General features: G+C 38.2%; 1 protein-coding gene across 1 annotated transcript in view; it reads right to left on the reverse strand.

Annotated features, from left to right (window-relative positions):
- Positions 1–5,811: 5,811 nt before the first annotated feature.
- Positions 5,812–25,109, reverse strand: part of CAMK1D (calcium/calmodulin dependent protein kinase ID) — a 480,336-nt gene continuing 461,038 nt past the window's right edge. The window contains exon 11 of the mRNA XM_075345270.1: positions 5,812–14,689. Within this exon, the coding sequence (XP_075201385.1) occupies positions 14,562–14,689 (128 nt within the window). The 3' untranslated portion in view covers positions 5,812–14,561. The remainder of the gene's footprint in view (positions 14,690–25,109) is intronic.

Genomic DNA, 25,109 nt, shown 5'->3' on the forward strand with positions numbered 1-25,109 from the left:
TAATACACCCACTTCCTGACAATGGACACTTAATGTTTTGAGGCCCTCATGCACGTCTCTATCCAGGGACAACGTGGAGCCTCACAATTTTTGGCTGCCCTGCCTAAGGGCTATACTATAATACACCCACTTCCTGACAATGGACACTTAATGTTTTGAGGCCCTCATGCACGTCTCTATCCAGGGACAACGTGGAGCCTCCCAATTTTTGGCTGCCCTGCCTAAGGGCTATACTATAATACACCCACTTCCTGACAATGGACACTTAATGTTTTGAGGCCCTCATGCACGTCTCTATCCAGGGACAACGTGGAGCCTCCCAATTTTTGGCTGCCCTGCCTAAGGGCTATACTATAATACACCCACTTCCTGACAATGGACACTTAATGTTTTGAGGCCCTCATGCACGTCTCTATCCAGGGACAACGTGGAGCCTCCCAATTTTTGGCTGCCCTGCCTAAGGGCTATACTATAATACACCCACTTCCTGACAATGGACACTTAATGTTTTGAGGCCCTCATGCACGTCTCTATCCAGGGACAACGTGGAGCCTCCCAATTTTTGGCTGCCCTGCCTAAGGGCTATACTATAATACACCCACTTCCTGACAATGGACACTTAATGTTTTGAGGCCCTCATGCACGTCTCTATCCAGGGACAACGTGGAGCCTCACAATTTTTGGCTGCCCTGCCTAAGGGCTATACTATAATACACCCACTTCCTGACAATGGACACTTAATGTTTTGAGGCCCTCATGCACGTCTCTATCCAGGGACAACGTGGAGCCTCCCAATTTTTGGCTGCCCTGCCTAAGGGCTATACTATAATACACCCACTTCCTGACAATGGACACTTAATGTTTTGAGGCCCTCATGCACGTCTCTATCCAGGGACAACGTGGAGCCTCACAATTTTTGGCTGCCCTGCCTAAGGGCTATACTATAATACACCCACTTCCTGACAATGGACACTTAATGTTTTGAGGCCCTCATGCACGTCTCTATCCAGGGACAACGTGGAGCCTCCCAATTTTTGGCTGCCCTGCCTAAGGGCTATACTATAATACACCCACTTCCTGACAATGGACACTTAATGTTTTGAGGCCCTCATGCACGTCTCTATCCAGGGACAACGTGGAGCCTCCCAATTTTTGGCTGCCCTGCCTAAGGGCTATACTATAATACACCCACTTCCTGACAATGGACACTTAATGTTTTGAGGCCCTCATGCACGTCTCTATCCAGGGACAACGTGGAGCCTCCCAATTTTTGGCTGCCCTGCCAAAGGGCTATACTACAATAGACCCACTTCCTTACAATGGGCACTTCAGGCTTACAGGCCATCATGCACGTCTGTATGCAGGGGCATTGGTGAACCTCACAATTTTGGACTGCCCTGGCAAAGGAAAATACTACAAAGACTCACTTCCTCAAAATGGGCACATTAGACTCAAGAGGCCTTCATGTACGTCTCTTCTCAGGGACATCGGAGTGCCACACAATGTTTCACGTAAAATCTTTCATGTAATCTCAAAAAGTAACATACACCAGCTCTATCTCACTATTGGGTATGTGCCCTTAACATTTTCGCCATGAAAATTCATTTTGGTGTCATTTTTGAAGGTTTTCTGGTGAGTCCGTAAAAATGGCGTAAAACGCGGACAAAATTGTTCACAGCTGTGACTTTTGAGTGATAAATGCTTCAAGGGGTCTTCCCCATGCTGTTGCCATGTCATTTGAGCACTCTTCTGAGACTTTTGTGCCATTTTTAGGGTTTCTACATGCTGCCGGGGGTCATTTCACAAAAATACTCGGGTCTCCCATAGGATAACATTGGGCTCGGTGCTCGGGCCGAGTACACGAGTATCTTGGGATGCTCGGCCCGAGCCTCGAGCACCCGAGCTTTTTAGTACTCGCTCATCACTAATCCTAACTCTATAGCAAAAATATTTACCTACAATGAACAAACTGGCAGGATAGTCATGATTGTGCCAATTTAAAATTATTATTAAAGATATTTGCTTTCTGGTAAAATTCTTGCATCTGTCATGGCACAACTGCCTTGTGTATGTTTTGCACTTGGCAGTTTTGATTGCCTTTCCTTAGTAATGTTTTATTGTAATTAAAAACCGTGTTTATGTCTCCCCATGTGTCTCAAACATGTCTGTTCCCCATCTGATATAGACAGCTGTATCTGTGAAGCCTTCAAACAAACTGTCCATTTTTATTTTGTATTTCTGGGTTTGTATGTGTTTAAAGTCTGGTACCGAGGGTGTCTGCATTTCTTAAAATAATCTGTTCATCTTTACTAGTGTCCTCACCTAACCAGGAAACAATATAACAAGAGGATTTCTCCTTTTTACCAAGCCACTCAGATACAAAGCCTGCTAAATCAATTGTTTGCAGCCCCATAAGGCTATGTTCAGGTTGTATGACTCAGACCAAACAACTAGCAAAGAACAATAAATAATGTTAAGTGGCTGCAGGTTTATTTTACAACAAAACATTTGGGTTCCTTCCATTCACGGAGGAAGGCTGTGTTACGTCAGCACTTTGAGGATTTTTTGAAAATTAGTAAATTGGTGAACAAGGAAGTGTGGGGGAGTGCTTATTGATATAAACTATTTTTTCCAGTGTTTGTGTTTATTTAACTCTACACTTGTCGAGTTATTAATGGGGGTGTCTGATAGTGTCTATCCATTACTAATTCCTTTCCTTGATATCAAATGTCAAGTCATAGCTGACATCAACCCTAAAAATGTTATCCTGATTGCCACCGCAAAAGGGCAATCGGGAAGAGGTGGTCAAAGCACCAGAATTAGTGCATCTACTGGACGCTACACTTCTGGGGCAGCTGTGCCCTGCTATTTTTAGGCTGGGGAGGAACAAATAAGTATGGGCATTCCCAGCCTGATAATACCAGCTCCCAGCTGTCTAGTTTACCTTGTGTCATTATCAAAACAATAGGGGGAACCTCATGCCATTTTTTAAAATTATATAATTATTTCTAAATAAATAATTTAAAAAAAATGGTGTCAGATTCCTTCTATTTTTTATAACCAGCCAAGGAAAAAAAGACAGCTGAGGGTTGCAGCTCGCAGCTGTCTGCTTTACCTTGGCTGGTTATCAATCAAAAATATTTTTTTTCATTTATTCCCTATCCACATTTGTTTCCAGGGCAATTGTCCTGCTTTTACCTCCATTTAGCTTTCTTTTGCAGCCCTCTAGCACTTACTATATGACCATTTTACAGCACCAAAGTTCGGATCCCCATTTGACTCATAAGAGGTTCAGGCTCCGTGGTCAAGTCTGGGTCCCAAACAGAACTTTTAAATAAAATCCGGCTGAACCCGATGAACCTGAACATCCACGGTCGGCTCATCTCTAGTGAATTGCTTTACCCCCCTAACAATATAGCTCTTATTTTTCAAAAAGAAACCAAGTGCAAAAAAATACTCATACTTCATATTGAGGTGATTAAACTGGATTTATTTGAGGAAACAGTCTGGCATCCCTTTAGCTTCTTAAGATGAAAATATTGATATGTAAATATGATTGTCAAGGCAGAAAATCATTTGCTACATAAGCTTCATTACATTGGTGAATTGTGATAATTTCCGGAAGTTTGGAAGCTGGCTGCTATCTCAGCATGCAATATAGAATACAACCCCCTATTCATTGAAATCGAGATATAAAGGACACTTATTTCCCCGGCAACAGCAGCATTAATTTGGTAGTTTTCCATTTTAATAGATAAACATGCAACATATTGCAGTGCATGCTTCATCTTAATATTATCAGTCAGTAATGTAATTGCCTTTCCTGGTAAATAGAAACTAATCACAGAATAACTGTGCCATGTTACACTTGTTGCTGTAGATGTAGATCTAGTCATATAAGTTTTTCAGTTTGTTTGTTTTTTTAAATACACATAACATACATTTAGTTACATAAGAGTATAAAGAACATGAGCACATAATGTGTTGATGGTACATAGATCAATGGAAATGGACTTACATGAAGCTTTAACTGCAAACAATCAGTAAATGTTCAGCCTGCTCCTTGACTCTTATTAGGTAGTCATCATGTAGTCAGCCTCCAATAATAATTTTCTTTATGATTCTAGGGAAATTACATTGCAATCTGCAGAAATACTCATTATATCCAGAACAGAAAACAAGACCATCAATGCAGTAGATGGTTTCATGGCAGTGCCAAAATAAAATGCTTCTTATTCAGATATGTATTGGCATGATTAGTTACTGAGGTTTTGACAACCTATGTTCCTCACTGGAAAGTATACGGTATTGATGGAGTGGAATATCAGATGACAATTCTAACTTACCAAGTTCATGCGTCTAAATTGTATACAAAGTCAAAAATCGGTAGATACACATAGTAGTGGGGTGAGACGGCCACTGTGTCCGGACTGTGATACAAGGCATAAAAAGACACAGACATACAGAAACATGCATAGAAAACAAGGGACACGTTGTCAACACACAAGAGTGACAAATTCTGGCAAGAGAATCGAGCCACTTCACATACTGCATAGATATTAAGCACGGGACATTTGCCACAAAAAACGTGTTGCATCTCCTGAAGCCAAAACCATGCCATAAAGTCAGCCCTCAGAATCACAGCTCTCAAGAACAGACACCACTTGTTTTTTGAGGATTATTTCTTTTGAGCAATACTTTGGCTTGGAATTGTTCCAAAAAAAGGAAAAGGCAACATAGTAGGGAAGAGACTGTTATATAGTTGCTCATGCATAGTCATTTCATGCAGTTTTATTAGTTTTTATTTTTTCAATTGACATTTCATATTTCAGTTCTTAATACTAGACAAGGCCTGCACTGAAGATTTGCACAATATGCAGGTCAACTGGTGCAAAGAGGTTTAGTTACTTATGAAGCCTGTAACTTTGATCTGTTCTGTGTGCACGTTTTGCTCATTCTTTACTTAAAACGTCATGGACAGATAACTCATTTAATAACCAAATGAGAGCGGTTAAAAAAATGGACAATTTCATGTTTGCACAGCCCTTAAGTCATCACATATTTAGTTTTTTTTTAACATTTAAATCAGTATTACATTGTGGCATTGGCGTTGTATTAAATTTACCTATGGGAATTCCTGATTTTGTATTCTGCATAGACTATTTAGTAGCGAGGGACAAGTTGTAGTATTATCATATGTTCATATTTAAAGAGAACCTGCCACGTTGAATATGCCGTCCAATCTATATAGCAAGAGTTGCTGAGCGGATTTACTATAGGGCAAAGATGTATTTTATTGATCTATATTCAAAGGACTTGTAAATCCAGTGGACAGAGACTCAATGATAGTCTTTTCTGTATGAGCCATAGTGAATATCTCCCTGAAAAATTATATCTCAGCTATAAATCCCTCTGCTCCTTCTGTGATATCACATCTGACCCCTTTAAGGCTGTGTGCCCATACTGTGTTTTTTATGCGTTTTTTTCTTGCAGATTTTAAATATCCCAGCAAAGTCTATGAGAATCCTGACTTGCTATGCACATGTTGCAGATTTTTTCCTTGCAGATTTTGGTGCACAAAAAAATCAGCAGCATGTCAGTTCTTTCTGAGTTTTTTCCTGCATCTCATCACTGATATAATCCACTGCAGTGCTCAAGCTCGATCACTACAATAGATTAGATCTGTCAGTGCTACACTTGCACTAAGGCCAGAGTCACACTTGCGAGTGCCTCGTGTGTAACTCGCGCAAGTCTCTCATTGCATCACCCGGCACGGCCGCACACTCACCGGACAGGAGCATCTCAGGTGCATAGAAATGCATGCAGCCGACCCGCTCCAGTCAGGAGAGTGTGCGGCCGTGCCGGGTGATGCAATGAGAGGCTCGCGCGAGTTACACGCGAGGCACTCGCAAGTGTGACTCCGGCCTAACACTTTGTCTCACACGCCATGATCTGTGAGGTTCTCCATAGCTCAGTAAGCTGGGGTCATCATCGTGATGACCCAAGGTTGCCATGGCAGCGATCGGGTCTCTTTGATTGCATTACAGGGACCTGATCGCCAGGGAGAACTAAGCGATTCCTCTCCCTGCCTCCTGAACACTGCGATCACGATTGATCGCAGCATTCAGGGGGTTAAACTTCTGGGACTAGCGTGGGCACTGCTCCTGGTAGTGAGAGCCAGGTCTCAGCTATAACATCAATCGGAGACCCGGCGACGATCATGGGGGTACAGCACAGGAAACCCCCGCAATCGCCATGACCTAAAAATTCATTAAAAACGCAAGAAAAAAAGCATGTAAAAAGCAAAAGCACAAGAAACGTGCATTTTTCTGCTACATTTTTCCTGCCAAAATAAGCAGTTTTGTTTGCAGAAAATCTGCACACAAATCTGCTATGTGGGCACATAGCCTTATACTTAAAACCTTTTCATGTCTTGTATTCAGGGTATTGGGATGATGGGCACAGCTTGTACCAGCAAACAATTAAATAAGTGTATTGTATATGTTTGAACCATGTTTAACACTCCTACAATTCAGCTGCATGTACTGTATATTCAGCAGAGACAAATGATCAAAATTTCACATTGGATTTGCAAGTCAATAAAATATTGGCACTAAGATGAAAACTGGACCTGTCTGAATGATGGCTCTTGTTTTATAAAACCAACAAACCTAACCTAAATGAAACATTTTGGCTCTGATTAATCAGTTTTTATGTCAACTTTAAAAAGTTGTAAAATTTTGGGTGGAACTAGAGAGAAGCTGTGGCGGAATGGGGCATGGTAATGTCTGCCTGACAAAGTTTTCAAAAGTGGCAGCAGTCTTTTCACCAGAATTAGAACTCCAGTCGTAAACTGGAGTAATATTTCTTGTGAGGCACATGGAAGCATTAAAACTGGAGTTATGTGTACCAGTCTTAATTAGCGGCATGTAGGAATAAAATGTACCAAATTCATAAGAAGGCTCCATAATGAATTTGGTGCATCTTATTTTTGCATGACCCTCTAACACTGGAGTACCCTCTAACAATGGAGTATGAAATACCAGTTTCAATGAATCGGGGTCTGTGTTTAAAAAGTTTTGTGTCAAACTAGAGCATCATGGAGTTTGCATGATCTCCATTTTGTGCGTGACTGTAGACAAACTCCAAGAGCATAGTGATTAATTAGCTTCTAATGAAATTGTCTCTACCATATATAGGTGGTGTGGAGGAAATTTTTACTACTGGGGCAGAAATAGTGGTGTCGCATATAATTCAGATTAAGTATAAATAGATTAGGAAACTAAACATTCCAGAATACAAGAATCCATATTGGGCATAATGTTTTAATATCAGATATATTCTAATCTAATAGATATAATAGACACTGTATTTTTTAAGGTACTCAAAAATTCATAAACTATTCCAATGATTGTAACAACTTTGGAATTGAATTAAATATGGCTTGTGCCCCACGCATATAAAGCCTTCAAGTACTACAAATTGGCCTGTTTCACTGTTAGTCTTGGTCATTTTAGGAATAATGTAGACAATTGTGTGAAAGACTGTCCAATTTATCTTAACAAGTTTATTTATTGCAGTGAATGTGCAGCTATCGACTGCAGATTCTTACCGATAACTTCAGATGCTAAAGGGTTGGGCCACTTTAGGTTTAACCATGACAAATGTGTGGTAAACATAGCCAATCTACTGAAAGATACAGATTATATATTTTGGGATGTTTTTATATTCTGTGAAACTCCATTGCCTGGTTAGCAGTCTTCTCCCATACCCTGTGCTAATTCTGTCCAGACAAAAAACAAGTCACGGTAGTTGAACAATCTTTTTGAGAGCTACTGGTGATACTTTGCTAGAAACTTATACTGTTTTAGTGTATGTGCACACAAAGGGGGCGAATCATTAAGACTAGAGCTGTCTTAATGAAGCCCTTGCTGGATACACTGATCTGATTTATTAAGGAGAGATCACTTAATGAATCTGGTACCCAGTGCGTGCCACTGACAGAAATGTATGCCAGCCGGGGGATTCCTGGACTAAGTCACACCACTTAAGTGGCGTAAGTTACGATAGTTTGACCATGTGATGTTCTGCCTTCACCACGCCCATGTTGGCGTAGCTGGCCGGTACGAGAATGTAAATGCCAAAAGTCACAATATTTTTAAGCAACTCCTGTTTTGCGCAAAAATATTGAGACTTATTAGGGTGCATACACCAGATTTCTACCACAGGCACCTTGATGAATCGACTCCAATGTCTTTTTCAGGTGGATTGCATCTGAAACATGCTTGAAAAAGCGCTAAAATATGCGAAAAAGAACAAACATATGGACATCAAAGTTTTTGCAACTTATTTTAACCCCTTCAAGCCACCAACTATGTTATATATGGCAATAATTAAAAAGATGTCCAAAAAGATGTCAGAGAAAACACCAAAGTGTCTTCTACTTCAATAACAGAGGAGGTACATCAGCATCTAAAAGACACCAAGTGCCCATATCCTTAGTTTGGAATTAGACATTCAGCTTTTGAAGTTGTTTTTTAAGCCAAACACAGAGGTGGTTAAAAAAAGAGAGGAGTTTCATTCTTTCCTTTTATGCCTTTTCTTCTGTTTGGATTCATTTCATGTTTGGCCTGAAAAACTACATATGATTTCAGCCTCCAGGCAAGTGACCAATGTTCTCTCCAAATAAAAGATATGTTCTGCTTAAACACCAAGCCCAAAAATGAATCAAAAGAAGTGTTCCCTGTATTAAAAAAACCCTCAAAATGTCTTAAAATACACAGAAAAAGAAACTTTAAATATTCTCAATTTTATCATTTTCCTTTGCGTATCCGTTACTGCTCTTCAGATCCTTGCAGCTCAAATGCTTACAATCCTGTATAATGACATCTCACTTTAGCAATGTCACTGTGGAAGACTCGCCAATGATGTTGGCAATATATCATTACATAGGTTAGTAAACACTATAGAGGCAGGGAATCGTAAAAGATCAGTATATTAATAAATTTGTTTTTGTATTTTAAGTCATTTGATAAAAGTTTTTAACACCTTGAACAAAACTTTTTTGAGCTGCATGATGGTAATCAGTGCTATCACTATAATATACAAAATTAATTTGTTTTAACTACATGAAATAGATAAGTTATCTATACATAGAAACAAAAATGTACAAGCACTTTAGACATCTGGACAACATTGTACTATGCTATAATTAACAATGAAAAGTCTACACACAAGCATACTTTAGCATACAGCTATGTACGTATTCCAGAAACTGCTGAAGAAAAATATTCAGGTCCTGCTTAATAGATAAAAAAAACTCTAATTAGAAAACCATCTGCTTGCACATTCCTGATATTAGTCATAATGCAATATAAAAACACAGACTTTTTTTTAGAAAATGAAATAAAAAATGAAGAATATAACACTTAAGAAATGTATGTGTTACACAACATTGTGAAGCTTTTAGGTGCTGTAAATCAGTCTGGTGTCTCTATTTATATGTAGAATATAGAGCATGCTTGTACGTGATAAAGGTATTTTCAGCAAAGAATAACTGCACTTAATTGAGAAACAAGTCCACACAATATTGTGTGTAACTTTTGTTTCTTAGGTAGATTATTTGTACATTATTTTGCTAATTTGAATATTAAAGGGGTTGTCCCCTACTTTTTATATTAATGACTTATAATAACCCCCATCAATCAGCTGTTATCACCTCCGGCAGGGGCCAGATGTAGAGAATGTATGTAGTGCAACATCACAGCTCAACACACTGTTTATTGGCCACTCCCTACTTCCGCTGATCAGTTCTTATAGAAGAGAATAGGAGCTGATCTGAAGTACCAGGTGGCCACCATTGAGCTGTGATGTTCTGCTTCGTACACTATTCATATCCGAATGCTGAGGCACGCTACAGCAACTGATCGGTGGGGGTGCCGGAGGTGAACCCTCACTGATTTTACTCTGATGCCTTATTTTACATCATTTTTGGGAGTACTGAATTAAAAGCAGTAGCGAAACAGTTTAATAGGACTGAGTGTTACACAAAGTATTCTTATTCCTATTTATAGAGGGCCTAAATATGTTGGAGAAGCATGGGAACTGATGCCCTCATAAATACAGCATGGCTGTTTGTCTGCTGTGTTATTTGTTTGTTACTGTTGGTTTGCTTTCAAGGGGTTGGCCCCTTACGCTTTTTAGTCCAGCTTTCCTCAAAAATTGACCAGCACTTTTGTCCATATGGTGGCGAAGGAGCATGTGACCAGATCACGCCATCAGGCTCCTCCAATAGAAAAGTAGTATTATCATGTGAGATATTTTTCAATTGGAGGAGGATGATGGACTGTTCACATGCTCCTCCACCAACAGCCATGTATGGACAGAAGTGCTGGTCAGTTGGTGAGGAAAGCTGCACTAAAAAAAGAAAGTGGCTGAACTCTTTAAACTTATGTTGCAAAAAATATGAATGTTTTTAGGATGGATAAAAAATATCCTTTTCTCTAAAGATTGCTACCCTGGTGGTCAAATTATCTCTGCAGGTCCAGCTCCTAGAAGCCACCATTATCAGTAAATACTGATGGGGAAAACTGCTATATACATGTAGTATTGTATGGTTAATTTTAATGTAATACATAGTTGGAAAGGGTAGCACCTCTACCTTTAGCCTCCTGTTTATGCTCTGAATGTGCAAATTCACAATAGACAAACGTCTAACAGTGAAAATGGTCAACCAGTTGATGTGTATGGAATGGCCTCATCTCTCCCCTTAATGCCAGATATACGTAAAGAAAAACATTGGCTATGTTCCTTTTGAACACACCTGATTCTTTGTTCTCAGAAGTTTCTGGCAGCAATTTATTTCTTGTTCCTTATTGTGAACATATGCACACTCAGGTGAATGAGTTGGGTATGATGTGGTCTCGGAAAAGAACAGCTGTAGGCAGAACAAACGAACAGCCATTTAAGCTATATGGTTAACTTTAAAACTGGCCCCTATACCAAGTTGAGCTACATGTACAGGATTTATCTTTATGAGACTACTCACTTAAAGGGGTTGTTCACTACTTTAACATTGATGGCCTATCCTTAGGATAGGTCTTCAATGTCTGACACCTGTCTCCCCCGCCCCTTAGTAGTTCTCAGTCCCGGTGGCAGCAGGCAGATGAAAAAGCTCAGTTCCAGAGCTGCCCCGTAAACTGATAGCGGCTGTGGCCGGATACTGCACATCTGCCTCCTATTGATTTGAATGGAGGCCGGATGTGCAGTACCCAGCCTCCGTCGCTATCAGAAGATGGAACAGCTCCGGATCTGACCATTTCCAGCTGCCTGCTGCCACCGCAGGGATTGAGAACAGATGATTGGTGAGGGTACAGGGTGTCAGACCCCGACTGATCAGACATTGCTGACTTATCCTAAATATAGGCTATCAATGTTAAATGTAGTGGCCAACCTCATTAAATAAAACATACATCTTGACATAATTAGGCCAAATTTAAATAAAGAATAAAGTTGTAATCACCCATGTGAAAAGCCCAATAATTTATCATAAAAACAATGTTTTACAAATGTTATACAACCAAAGATATTCATATAAGACAAGCACACAAAGTTAGGAATTAGTACACCTCAATTTCTAGCAAATATATTTTCTTTTAAATTGTGTATTTTGTTAACTTAAAGTAAAATTATATCTTAGTTTGACACTTAGATACGACCAATATCAACTAATCAAATGTTAACAGGGTTTAACTTTAAAGCTTGTGTTACCATAACCTAGATTGTATGGAATTGAAACTTAAAGTGCTATAGACTAAAATATTATAAATTATTTGTTTTTATAAAACATAGTAGTAAAGATTTAAAAAAAAAAAAAAAATACAAAGTGGCAGCAGTAACCATAACAATTAGATTATTTTTTTAAATATTTGAGGAACTGAGTTGGAAGTCTTATGTGGTGGTTTTGTAGATTGAGCAAAAATGTTTTATTGCACACATATTTTGCTTATATGTAATCTCTATAAAAAGTCTATTAAATCACAAAAATAAATTCCATATTTAAAATATTTGCGTTGGCTATTTTTCTATAGGTTTCATCTTCAGATATAAGGTAATAGGAACAGAAAATATATTAAAAATAGGATTTTTTTTTATTAACAAAAAGGTAAGAAAGAAACTCACAAAGCTAAATAAATTCTGTCTAAATGATTAAAAAGAACACAAGACAAAAAAAGTCTAAGTAATCATTAAAAAGTATAAAGAAATAAGTTTGCAAGAAGTTTTGTGATAAAAGTTATGCTTTGCAGCAAGTAAAGTTTGCAGTGAATAATGTCTGCAAATGATATCACCCATCTTCTTTCAAGAGCCACATTTTCCAAACATTATCTCTTGCTTTTAACATTTTTAAAAAGTTTTTTTTCTAGCAATATGATACAAGGTGAAATCGTCTGCAAATGCAGCTCTTGTAAGCTTACAGTTTTGTGCAAAATTGCGGGGAAAATATTTGACACATTATGTAATTTACAATTTCACAAACAATAGATTTCAACTTTAGATTGCCACTGTATCTTTCCTGTGGCATAATACATCTTTGTACTACCTTTACCTTACAAAGCAGCTATTATTATTTTCTTTTTGACAAATCTAATAGGAAAGCAAGTCTCTTACAGTTAATAACAAAGCCCTTTTTAAGACCCTTTCCTCGGCCCAATCTTAGAAAAAAAACATCTAGAAAGTATATTTTAGAAAATGAATCCCACTAAGTGGCAGTTAACCAGAATCCTGAGAAAATAAACTCTTAACTTAATACCTATGGGATGTTACCTTTGTACATTTACAGTATCCACTTTTTATGGAAATATTTGCACCTAAAAAATAGTGTATTTTAACAACCCCATCCCTAATTTGCCGAATAAAGAAGGGTTTTAATGTTTTAGGACAGCAATGAAAAGTTATTCAAGAATTTACATTGATATAATCTATTCTTGTGATCAGTGAGGAAACCAGAGAGAAGCCAGCATTCATAATGAAAGAAGTCCCAGGACTCTTTCATTGTCTATTCATGTGATGGGGTGCATCTGTACATGCAGCTATGTTTGGTACTTTTGCTCCCCTCAATTTAAAGAGGACCCATCAATTGCTAAAAAAAAATTGAGTTAAATACTAGGGATGATCGAATACTTCGATTATTCGGCTTCGCAAATATTTTCCGAATACGTCGCCGCTATTCGACTATTCGCGAATATTCGATGTGCAATGTAAGCCTATGGGAAACCTGAATAACAACTATTCGGTACTATTCGGGCTTCCCATAGACTTACATTGCGCATCGAATAGTCGAATAGCAACGAGGTATTTGGAAAATATTCTCAAAGCTGATCATCCCTATTAAATACCTTATAAAAATTCCCAAGCTCCCTTGATTGTCCCACTTATTTTTCTGTCCTCCATCACTCCATTGGAGAGATATTTGTTATTTTTGGAGCACAGTACATAAAATCTCTGCTTACAATCCAACTGGGTGTTTCTTCAGAGTCTTCTCCAGGGACATGTGCTTTCACCCTTCCCTCCCATAGCCTTCCACAGCTCAGGAGTGTCTGGACTAATAAGACTGCTACATCAGTGAATGCACACGCCCCAATAGAAGACTCTAAAGAAGTGCCCAGTTGAACTACAAGTAGAGATTTCACATGCTGCGCTCCAAAAACAAACAAATGTGAATATCTCTGCAATAATGTGACGCAACACAAAATGGAAAAAAAGTGGCGTAATCAGAGGAGCACAGGGATTTTACAAGCAATACCAGGTACCTCCATTTTTTTTATAGCAAGTGACAGGTCCTCTTTAAGGGCAGCCGGACTACAGCCCTTCCATTTTGCTTATCAGTTGAGGTCCTGATGAATTTCCACTGAACCCAAATTGATGGTATTCCTTAAAAATAGGCCATTAATATATTTTCCTTGGAAACATGGTGCTTTAAATACAATAATATCAGGGAAGGAGAGTAGGAACTGACGTCTACAACTTAAGGATGCGCCGCTGTTTACATACTGTGATGTGTCTCAGTGTTGTCATTACCATGATATACTATATTCTAAGTTTTTTTTTCCTGAATCTCATTGTTTACTTACTATAGTCTCTGTCAGTGAGATAAATAAAAAGAACACCATAATTTTAATGCAAAATATCATCTTAGCATAAAAATATAAAGTAAACCACCTAAATCAGTATTAATTAAATAATCCAGTTGAAACCTCGATTAATGAAAAAATACAACGTATACAATACCAATACCCACGTTGAGAATAAAGCAAATTATCTGAAAAAAAGTAATGTCCAGTAGTAAGAATATTGCAAGACTCATGCAGCACCAGATACAGTCAAACTATTTTGCCTTATTGGAGCTGGAGCCATTGCAGTTTATAACACATGAACCCATCTTTGTTGAAGTATAAAATATGGCCATAAAAAATTTCCTTTATATACTATGAGTCCATCCTACAGTGCACAATTCAGAATTAAATCAAATGATGAGTCTGCTCCGTGACTCGATCTTTGGCTGCTTATTTGCTTCCAGAATGCACTGTCGTGATTGACGCTGGTCTCGGCCTACGATCTCCACCTACTGCTGTGATAGCCGAAGATGAGGTTACTCCAGACAGGAAGCTATATGGGCTGGATGGAGACTTACCTGTAAAAAAAGCAACAAGAACAAAAAAATAAAGCTTTTAATGTTTATCAGATCAAATTTAACATCAGAAGATTAAAGGGATTGTCCGGTCACGAGATATTGATGACCTTTCAATAATCAGGTCGGTGAGGGTTCAATATTACATTACACTCAAGGTATAGGGACTACTGCTGCCTGAACAGCTCCTGTTCAATACAACAGAAGCTGTTCTATGCATACCCGGCAGTGGCCACGACACAATAAATAGTTTGACCGGTTTAAAACAGTTAACAAGGTTTGTATAATAACACATATGCATCACTGCTGCATTTACTAAAGGAGCGTTTCCTGATTCCAATTCTTGGGATCAGGTTCCATCAGTTGAGACCCCATGGACACATATTTATCATTTATCCTGAGTATAGAAAATACTAAATATTTACGGGGGAAAAAAATCTTTAACCCCTCCACAATGGGGCCAATTTCCATTTTTGAATTTTCGCTTTTTTTCTCCCCTTCTTCCAAGAGCTCTCTCTGTTTTTATTTTTCCATCCACACAGACATAGGAGGGCTTGTTTTTTTGCGTTGGAAATTTTTTAAGGTGTAGATTTTGTGCTAAAAATGACCTTGCAATAGGATTTTTCTCATCAGTACGATTACGGCGATACCAAACATGTCCATTTTTTTTATTATTTTAGTGGTCAAAAATAATCTGAAGTTTGCAAAAAACCATTTTCCAGTAACATTTCCAAGACCAGTAACATTTTAATTTTCTTGTCGATGAAGCCATGTGAAGGATTATTTTTTGTGGAGTGAGACAATGTTTTTATTAGTACCATTTTAGGATAGATATGATATGACATTTTGATTGCTTGTTACAGCATTTTTTGTGCTATTGTAGCAATCCCAAAAACATAATTTTAGTATTCTTGATTTTTTTTGTTTAGAGTGTTTACTGATCGTGTTAATTATTTTATAAATTGTCATAGATCGGAATTTTCTAAATGAGGTGATACCATATATGTGTATTTTCTATTTTATCTTTATTTTTAATGGAGCATAAGGGGGGTGATTTGAACTTATGTTTTTTTTATATTTTCATTTTTTTAAATATTCTTTTCATTCTTCACTGTTTTAATACTCTCCTAGGGGACTATAACCTGCGAGCGTCCGATCACTTGTGCCATAAACAGTAATGGAGCAACATCTCCTGTGCCCCGCATGATCGCCACGACGTCCCTATTCATCATCAGAGGGGAATCTCTATGCGCCTATGACATATAAGGATGTCAAATCTTGTGAAGGGTTTAAAGTGTAACTGTGGCTTTAATTTTTATTTCAGCAATTAATAGCACACATAAAAATAAGCAACTTTATAATATAGTTTAACAGACAAATTTGCTTATTTATCCTCCTTGACTGATCTTTAATTCTCAAATTGTTGAATTCCTTTGGTAAAATCAGTATTTAGTGAATACAGATTTTTGGATTACTAAGATAGGAGATGACAGTTGTTTTTTTAGAAGATTGTAGGCAGAAAGTAGAAGGGAGGGGGAAGGAGGAGCTATGCCTCTAGCTCCTCCCTCTGCCTCAAGCCACTCCCACCCCCTCTAGATACTCCTTCTGCCTCTAGATACTTCCTCTTCCCTGTCAATCTTTTCTAAAATAAAATCTTATCAGTAACATTTGTCATCTTCCATCTCAGTAATATAAAAACTGAGAATAAAAGAGCAGTCCAGGAGGAGAAAGAAGCAGATTTGTCTGATCAGATATATTACAAAGCTGCTTATTTTCATGTGTACTATACATTTATTAAATAAAAATTAAAATGACTGTTACTCTTTAATGAAATCTTCCTTACAAACACCTATCTATAGTCAGAATTAAAATACGCTAAACTCTAGATTCTAAGGCCTAGAACCTTTTGAGCAATGACATGAAACCAATTTAGATTTTTCACAAAATATTATTCCATATTTTCAGAAGAAAATGACTATTGCTTTTAGTGTTCTTTATAAAGTGGGCAAATGGCTTATAGATAGTGCATCCATGTCAGCTGCTTTATTTAGCACAATATAAGGACAGGAGGAAACTTATCTCTTACAGAACAAAAGACCTCCAATATTAAAACTGAGATTAAAAAGTACAAATAGGGTCTTACCAGGTATTATAGGGAATTGTACATACAGTAATACTCACCTATTGGGGTTGTGAAAGCCACAATCCCTATGCAGGCCTGAGATAATGGCGGCTGACGCAGCCCCACGTAGGTTAAACTTCAATGCTGGAGAGGAGAATGGGGCTAATGCTGAGCTGCTGCCGAATGAATAGACTGTTGATTTATAAACTTCTTTTTTATGTTACAGGTCTACGTGTTTCGGAGATCAGAGTCTCCTTCATCAGGACAAAGGAAGAAATTAACAATACATGGACATACATGAAGGGAAATATATAATATATATATATAATATATATATATATATATATATATATATATATATATATATATATATATATAATGTGTCAATACAGGGCGCACCTGCAAATTCAAAAAATGGCGGGCTGGTAACTGACCCAATGGCGAAAATCATTACTATCATATACACGAGAAAGGATAAACAAAACTTAATATCAAAAGTGGAGATATCATAATAACACTTTCTAATTCATATTAATAATAAAATAAAGAAAAACACTAGAAAGTAGTGCAAGATAAATATGGGTGGGGTTATATTTTTTTCCCCCCATACTTACCTTACACTACTTTGTAGTGTTTTTATTTAATATGAAATAGAAAGTGTTATTAGGATATCTCTACTTTTGATATCAAGTTTTGTTTATCCTTTCTTGTGTATATGATGTAGTAATGTTTTTCACCACTGGGTCAATTACCGGACCGACGTTTTTTGTTAATTTGTGTAGGCGCATCCTGTCTTGACACATGTATATATTGATGTCCCTTCATGTATGTCCATGTATTGTAGATTTCTTCCTTTGTCCTGATGAAGTAGACTTTGATCTCCGAAACATGTACACCTGTAAAATAAAGAAATTTATAAATCAACAGTCTACTCATATGGCAGCAGTGTGGCATTAACCCAGTTCTCCTCTCCAGCACTGAAGAACAAACAACCTGACAGTCTGAACTCTGACATGCTGGATCCTTATCTCCCTGACACCATCTATCAGGGAAGAGTCTGGGGACTCCACATACAGTAGACTGGCAACTGAACCCATGAAAGTCAATAATGTTCAGTGTCTTATGAATCGTGCTACTATACAGCTTGTTTGTTTATAAACCTTAGGTCCCTTTCACACATCCATTTTTTGCCATCAGTCACAATCCGTTGAAATGTGGATAAAACGGATCCAGTGCTGGATCCGTTTTTTTCTCAATGACTTGTATTAGCGACGGATTGCGACAGATGGCCTCACATTACATCCGTTGTACAACGGATCCATTGACAAATGTGATGGAGACAACGTCAATAGGAAGGTTTTCTGTGTACGTCGAAAAAATGAACAGCGACCTGTCGTCAGTTTTAATGGAAGTCTATGGGCGCAGGATTCGTCGTCATCTGTCAAATGACAGATCCGTCGACGGATTCCGTTTTTATATCCGAGCATGCCCAGAAGTGTTGACAATTCACTACTGGTCATGAAATATCTCTCTCTCTCTCTCTCTTTCATTCTCTCTCTCTCTCTCTCTCGTCCTGAATGGGTTCATATAGGGTGAAAAAAATAATGGCACGATTTTTTACAGAATCCGTCGCATCAGTTTTACCACAATATGTGGCGGATCTTTCGCATCAGTCACAAAACGGATTGTGACTGATCCAAAAAACTGATGTGTGAGAGAGGCCTTAACAGTATTTTAGATTCTTCTCCACTCTAAATGAAACCAGTAGAATAATCACCTCAGTCTGGACAAACAAGCTAATATAATATTTTCCTATGTAGTGAAGAGTCGTTGGAAAATTGTCTGGTTTCCTGTTGGCTAAGGTTTACATAAAATAAAGTTGAAAAAGCCAAACAGCACTGTCTGTGTTGTGTTCTAATGAGAATTCAGGACATATCAGAACTGTAGAATGGCCTTTAAAAATGCTTAAAATGTCTAGGTATAGAATTTTCTGCAGTAAGTAATTACTTATTTTAATATCTAAACTAAAATAACAAACAATACAAAATACTGGTTGTATTTTAATTAACAAAGGTTTTAAATCTATTATCTTATTATCTGTAGAATAACTGACAGTTATTACAATGAGTGTTCCAGGGAATATATATATATATTTAACCCCTTCATGACCTTGGACGGATCTATCCGTCCAGGATCGTGTCCCGTTAAGCCCCGCCCCCTGCCGCGGGCAGGTGGCGTGGATCGGCACACATATCAGCTGTTTTCAACAGCTGATGTGTGCCTGCTAGCCGCGGGTGGAATCGCTTCCACACGCGGCCATTAACCCCTTAAATCTTGCTGGCAAAGTCTGGCAGCAAGATTTAAATGCGCGCGGCCATGTTTCTTACTTACCGCCGCCCCCACCGGACGTCACGTGTGTTATCACGTGACTATCGGTGGTTGCCATCGCAGCACAGGGTCATGTGATGACGCCTGCTGCTATGATCTTTCACTTTCGTTTTTCCTCGGCCGAGAGCAGAGGGAAAACCAAAGTGAGTGAATCTGCTGTTTACAGCTGTATTGCTGTGATCAGCAGATAGATAATAGCGATCAGATTGCTGATCGCTATAGCCCCCTAGGGGGACTAGTAAAATAAAAAAAAAAGTAAAAAAAAAAGTTTTAAAAAAAAAAAAAAAAAAAAGAAACTAAAAGTTCAAATCACCCCCCTTTCCCCCCATTGAAAATTAAAGGGTTAAAAATAAAACAATATACACATATTTGGTATCGCCGCGTTCAGAAATGCCCGATCTATCAAAATATAAAATCAATTAATCTGATTGGTAAACGGCGTAGTGGCAAAAAAATTCCAAACGCCAAAATTACGTTTTTTGGTCGCCGCAAGTTTTACGCAAAATGCAATAACAGGCGATCACAACGTAGCATCTGCGCAAAAATGGTACCATTATAAACGTCAGCTCGAGACGCAAAAAAAAAGCCATCACTGAGCCATAGATCCCAAAAAATAAGAACGCTACGTGTTTCGGAAAATGGCGCAAAACATGCGCCACTTTTATTGGACAAACGTGTGAATTTTTTTTAACCCCTTAGATACAAGTAAACCTATACATGTTTGGTGTCTACAAACTCGCACCGACCTGAGGCATCACATAGATACATCAGTTTTATCATATAGTGAACACGGTGAATAAAACATCCCAAAAACTATTGTGCGATCACACTTTTTTTGCAGTTTTTCCACACTTGGAATTTTTTTGCTGTTTTCCAGTACAATATATGGTAAAACCTATGGTTTCATTTAAAAGTACAACTCGTCCCGCAAAAAACAAGCCCTCATATGGCAAGATTGACGGAATAATAAAAAAGTTACGGCTCTCGGAAGAAAAGGAGCAAAAAACAAAAACGCAAAAACGGAAAGTGCCCGGGGGCTGAAGGGGTTAAATGCATCAGACTGCCATAGATACCAAAAAAATTGATGATGAACTGCAGAGATCCCACTGAGGTCCCATTTCCTGAAACACCGCTCTATTTGGGTGTTTTAAAAACACCACTTTTTATTGAACATGATCTGATCTAATCAGCTGATCACAGTAGGTCAAGTGTCAGGTGTCTAAGAAGAACTTCCAATACCAATGGGACTGCAGAACTGCAAACAAGCAGATGAATTGTCAATTATGTAAAAATATAGCAGCTCTTAAGTACCTGTTCTCCCCCCTGTCCAGACATCCATATGTTTTAAAAGGGTACATGAACAGGAGTAGTCTTATGTCCTTTTAACAAATGTTTCTTTTCTGCTATTCTCAAGTATATCATTCACGGTCAGCATAACAAAGCACTGAAAAGCTGCATGCAGCTGTGTGCAGTCTCAATACTAATGAAGAGTACAAAAAGAGATGGATAATAACTCAGTAATAAATAAATGGCCCTGTGTGCAAATGGATATGGGCTATTTGTCACAAGTACCTAATAGGGCAAGTCTGGTCCGAATTATGGACCAGACTAGTGCATGTAATCATCAGGCTGTTTCTGTGTTCAATTCTAAGCAGATAGGTACACCTGCTTAGGACCTGCATATGGAACCAATCATGTCATTTTGGGGACAAGCGTATAGCATCGGATGTGAGACCATCGGATGTGATATGCTAATGACACTCAGTTCAAACTCTGCTACGAGCGTAAGCCAGGTGTCATTCTACTGAAAATATAACAGGTCTGTGAGAGACAGAATTCTTGCTGCTCTGTAGGTGATCAAATACTTATTTCATGCAATAAAATGCAAATTAATAATTTAAAAATCATTCAATGTGATTTTCAGGATTTTTTTTATTCTGTCTGTCACAGAGGAAGTGTACCTACGATAAAAATTACAGGCCTCTCCATTCTTTTGAGGTGGGAAAACTTGCAAAATCCACAGTGAATCGAATACTTATCTTCCCCACTGTAACTCTCTGGTTTAAGGGTATAAAAATTAAAAGTTTGAAAATTGTAAAATTTTCAAGATTTTTGCCAACGTTTTTCAGAAATAACTGCAAAAAAGTTCATTTAAAGATGGATTTAAAAAAGCACACCGACAATAGAAATGGTGATATCTTAAATGAAACAATTATTGGGAATATAACTTATGGAAGTGGAAAGACATAAAGAAACAATGGTAAGAAAGGTTTTCCCAATCTGGAAAAGTTTTATTAATTTTAATTATGCTCTTGTAAGCGCAATATATCAAAATTGTGTTTTGCATATTGTTTGTATGTAAAGTTAAAAGTTTCAAATAAAAAAGCACTGGACTTTGGAGGGGAAGCTGACTGCAGCCCTGAGAGGGAAAGAGGGAGAAAGGGACTTAGGTGTGGAATGCCCTGTCACCACAACTACACATGCTGCTACACCAGCCAAGGAGAAAGATAGGGAACAACTGGAAAGAGAAGCGTGCAAATAGGGTCCTACCCAGAAAAACAAGGGAGGGTTAGTGAAGGTTGCAAGGAGGCTCATCTTGAGTAGTTGTAAAAGTCACAACTACTAGTAATGTATATAAACGGCTACTGCAGCGCCCCTGGAGAAGATGATCTGAGTGGGAGGCTGAAAGACCCAATGCTGCTGTTGAAGAAGCACTGATCCAAATATGATGATTTGGTGATTTTTTCTCAAAACACGTTTCTGAGAATTAGTCTCGTTCATCATTGCAAAAAAAAATTACTAACATCCTCCCACTCAGATCATAGAATCAAAAAGACACATGAATGTTACCCTTGGAGCTACTCTGACTAACTACCTATGCTGAAAGAGTTGCCTGAATCTGAGAACCAATCCGTCCCCCTTCACAGACAAATGGGCTATGTAGTAGAAACAGCTGTCTGTACTCCTTGTTCCCAATTAAGAAAAAAGGCCCAAAAGGTTTCCATAAATCTTACGGAAATGTCCATGATTTGAGGCCTATTACCACTGTGAGAGAGAGTGTGACTCTAACTGTTGCAAACCCTTATACTTTGTTGTCACAAATCCCAGTGATCTGCAGTGCTTTACAGTAGTTGATTTGGCAAATGCATTTTTCTTTGTCCCCCTCTATCCAGACTGTCAGAATCTGTTTTCCTTTACACATGAAAGTAAATAGTACTGCTGGACAGTCCTCCCACAGGGAGGAATGAATTCACCTACCATTTAGCATGTGAGATCACACTGACCTTTGACTTGACAATTTAATTGCCACATGACATCCACACCATACCCATACAGGTTCAGTTGAAACATCTATGTATGACATGATAACTCAGACTTGAATGTGCCCTTACGATACCTGAATATGTCACCCTCAAAAGATGTAATGTTCTGCGTCAAGCCTGTGAATTTAGAAAGTGGGGAATTGTTATAAAGAGAGGAGTATTTTGACATAATATATGAACATGATTGCATAAAACTAATGAGCCAGGAGACAGAAGGTTTTTCACATGTTCATGATAAACCTGTTCCTAATTAAGATTTATTTTTTTTTGTTGATGGCTGCAGAAATCACATGGATGAGCAATTCCATAATGGATATGTGGTAGTATCCTCACGCAAGTTAATAGACGCTGAACCACTCCCTCCTCACATCTCAGCCCAGGAGGCAGAGCTGAAGGCACTCACTGAATGGTGTAGAATGGCAAAAGGTAAAAAGGCCAATATTTTCACAGACTCACATTGCGTGTTCTTTATTACCCAAGAGGTGACTCCCTGGAGGTAGAGGACGACAGATGGATGAGGCTGCTAAATCAGACTGTAAGGTAGTCTAGGGAACAGAGGATGGTGGCAATGAGTCAGCAAATCCCAACCATAGTGAGCCTGGATATTGTGAAAGCTATAAAGCAACAGATTGCCCAAACACAGAAGGAACACTAGGGGAAAATAAGAGCTAAGCTAAAATTTAGTATATGAAATTAAGGAAAAGTTGTGTTTACCAGCGTCTCCGTTCCCCATGATGACACAATTAACCCATGGCCTCACTCACACCTCAAAAAGTCACACGTGTAACATGGTATATGCTTTCTGGATTACTTCTGGTTTCAGTCAATTAGCCTCAAAACAAGTATTGTCCTGCCTCATCTGTACACAAAACAACCCAGGTAAAACAGTAAAAAATCAACACCCAGGCCACTCTACCTATTACAGAGACTGATAAGCACAATATCCTTAATATAATAAATTTCAAAGAAGCCTATAAACTCAATTACATAGAATAACACACATAGAAACCTAAGAATTCGGCTAAAAATATTTTTTTATTGAAAAAAAAACTTAATTAAAAATAGTGTTCAATACAAAAAGCTGCTAATAAAAAGCCATAATCTGGTGGAAATTTACATAATTTAAAATAGATTACATACATATAAACTAACACCAGCCATTATATATAAATTATAGTACTGGTGTAGAAAAATATATATATTTTAATTTAGATTCCTAAAACGTAAGTATACAAGTACGTAAAAAATCTATATAATAAATAACAAATACTGCGAAAAATCAAGATCAAAGTGCAAAGTGCAAGTTATTCTTAGTAAGAAAAATAGCCATTGCTACATTAATGGTAATTAAAACCAATTCAAAAGTGCATAGTGCATGTATTATGATGAAACAGAGTAACACTTACTTATAGGAAAGAGCTGATCACCAGATCTGGCCACCCCAACATATGTTTCAAAAGCGTCTTCTTCAGTAAGTGTAATGCGGGCGTCACACGGTACGATCTATCGTGCGATCGCACGAGCGATCGTACCCGCCCCCGTCGTTTGTGCGTCACGGGCAAATCGCTGCTCGTGTCGCTCAAAGTCCTTAAACCACCGTCACACGTACTTACCTGCTAAGCGACCTCGCTGTGGGCGGCGAACATCCTCTTCCTGAAGGAGGAAGGACGTTTGGCGTCACAGCGACATCACAGAGCCGCCGGCCAATAGAAGCGGAGGGGCGGAGATGAGTGGGACGTAAACATCCCGCCCACCTTCTTCCTTCCACATAGCCGACGGGTGCCGCGGGACGCAGGTAAGCTGTGTTAATCGTTCCCGGGGTGTCACACTGAGCGATGTGTGCTGCCTCGGGTACGATGAACCGGCGCCATGAAAAATAAACAATTTTTTAAAAATAAGCGACTTGAACACGACTCACGATTTGTGACCGATTCAGCGTCGCTCAGAGGTGTCACACAAAACGACGTTGCAAACGATGCCGGATGTGCGTCACCAAAACCGTGACCCCGATGATGCATCGCACGATAGCTCGTCTCGTGTGACGCCCGTATTACTCTGTTTCATCGTAATACATGCCCTATGCACTTTTGAATTGGTTTTAATCACCATTAATTTAGCACTGGCTATTTTTCTTATTAAGATTAACTTACACTTTGCACTTTGATCTTGATTTTTCACAGTATTTATTTATTATATATGTTTTTACGTACTTGTATACACTTACTTTTTAGGAATCTAAATTAAAATATATATATTTTTCTACACCAGTACTATACTTTATATATAATGGATGTTGTTAGTTTATATGTAAGTAATCTATTTAAAATGATGTAAATTTCCACCAGATTATGGCTTTTTATTAGCAGCTTTTTGTATTGAACACTATTTTTAATGATTTTTTTTTTCAATAAAAAATGATTTTTAGCCGAATACTTAGGTTTCTATGTGTGTTATTCTATTACAGAGACTGAAGATTGACTACATACAACTACTCAAGAAGGAATATATGAATATATCCTGGTAATTACAGATCTCTTTTCAGGATGGCCACAAGCCTACCTTGTAAAATGCACAACTAACAACTGCAAAC

Source organism: Anomaloglossus baeobatrachus, chromosome 4 (genome assembly GCF_048569485.1).
Source record: "Anomaloglossus baeobatrachus isolate aAnoBae1 chromosome 4, aAnoBae1.hap1, whole genome shotgun sequence".
Classification (NCBI taxonomy): Eukaryota; Metazoa; Chordata; class Amphibia; order Anura; family Aromobatidae; genus Anomaloglossus; species Anomaloglossus baeobatrachus.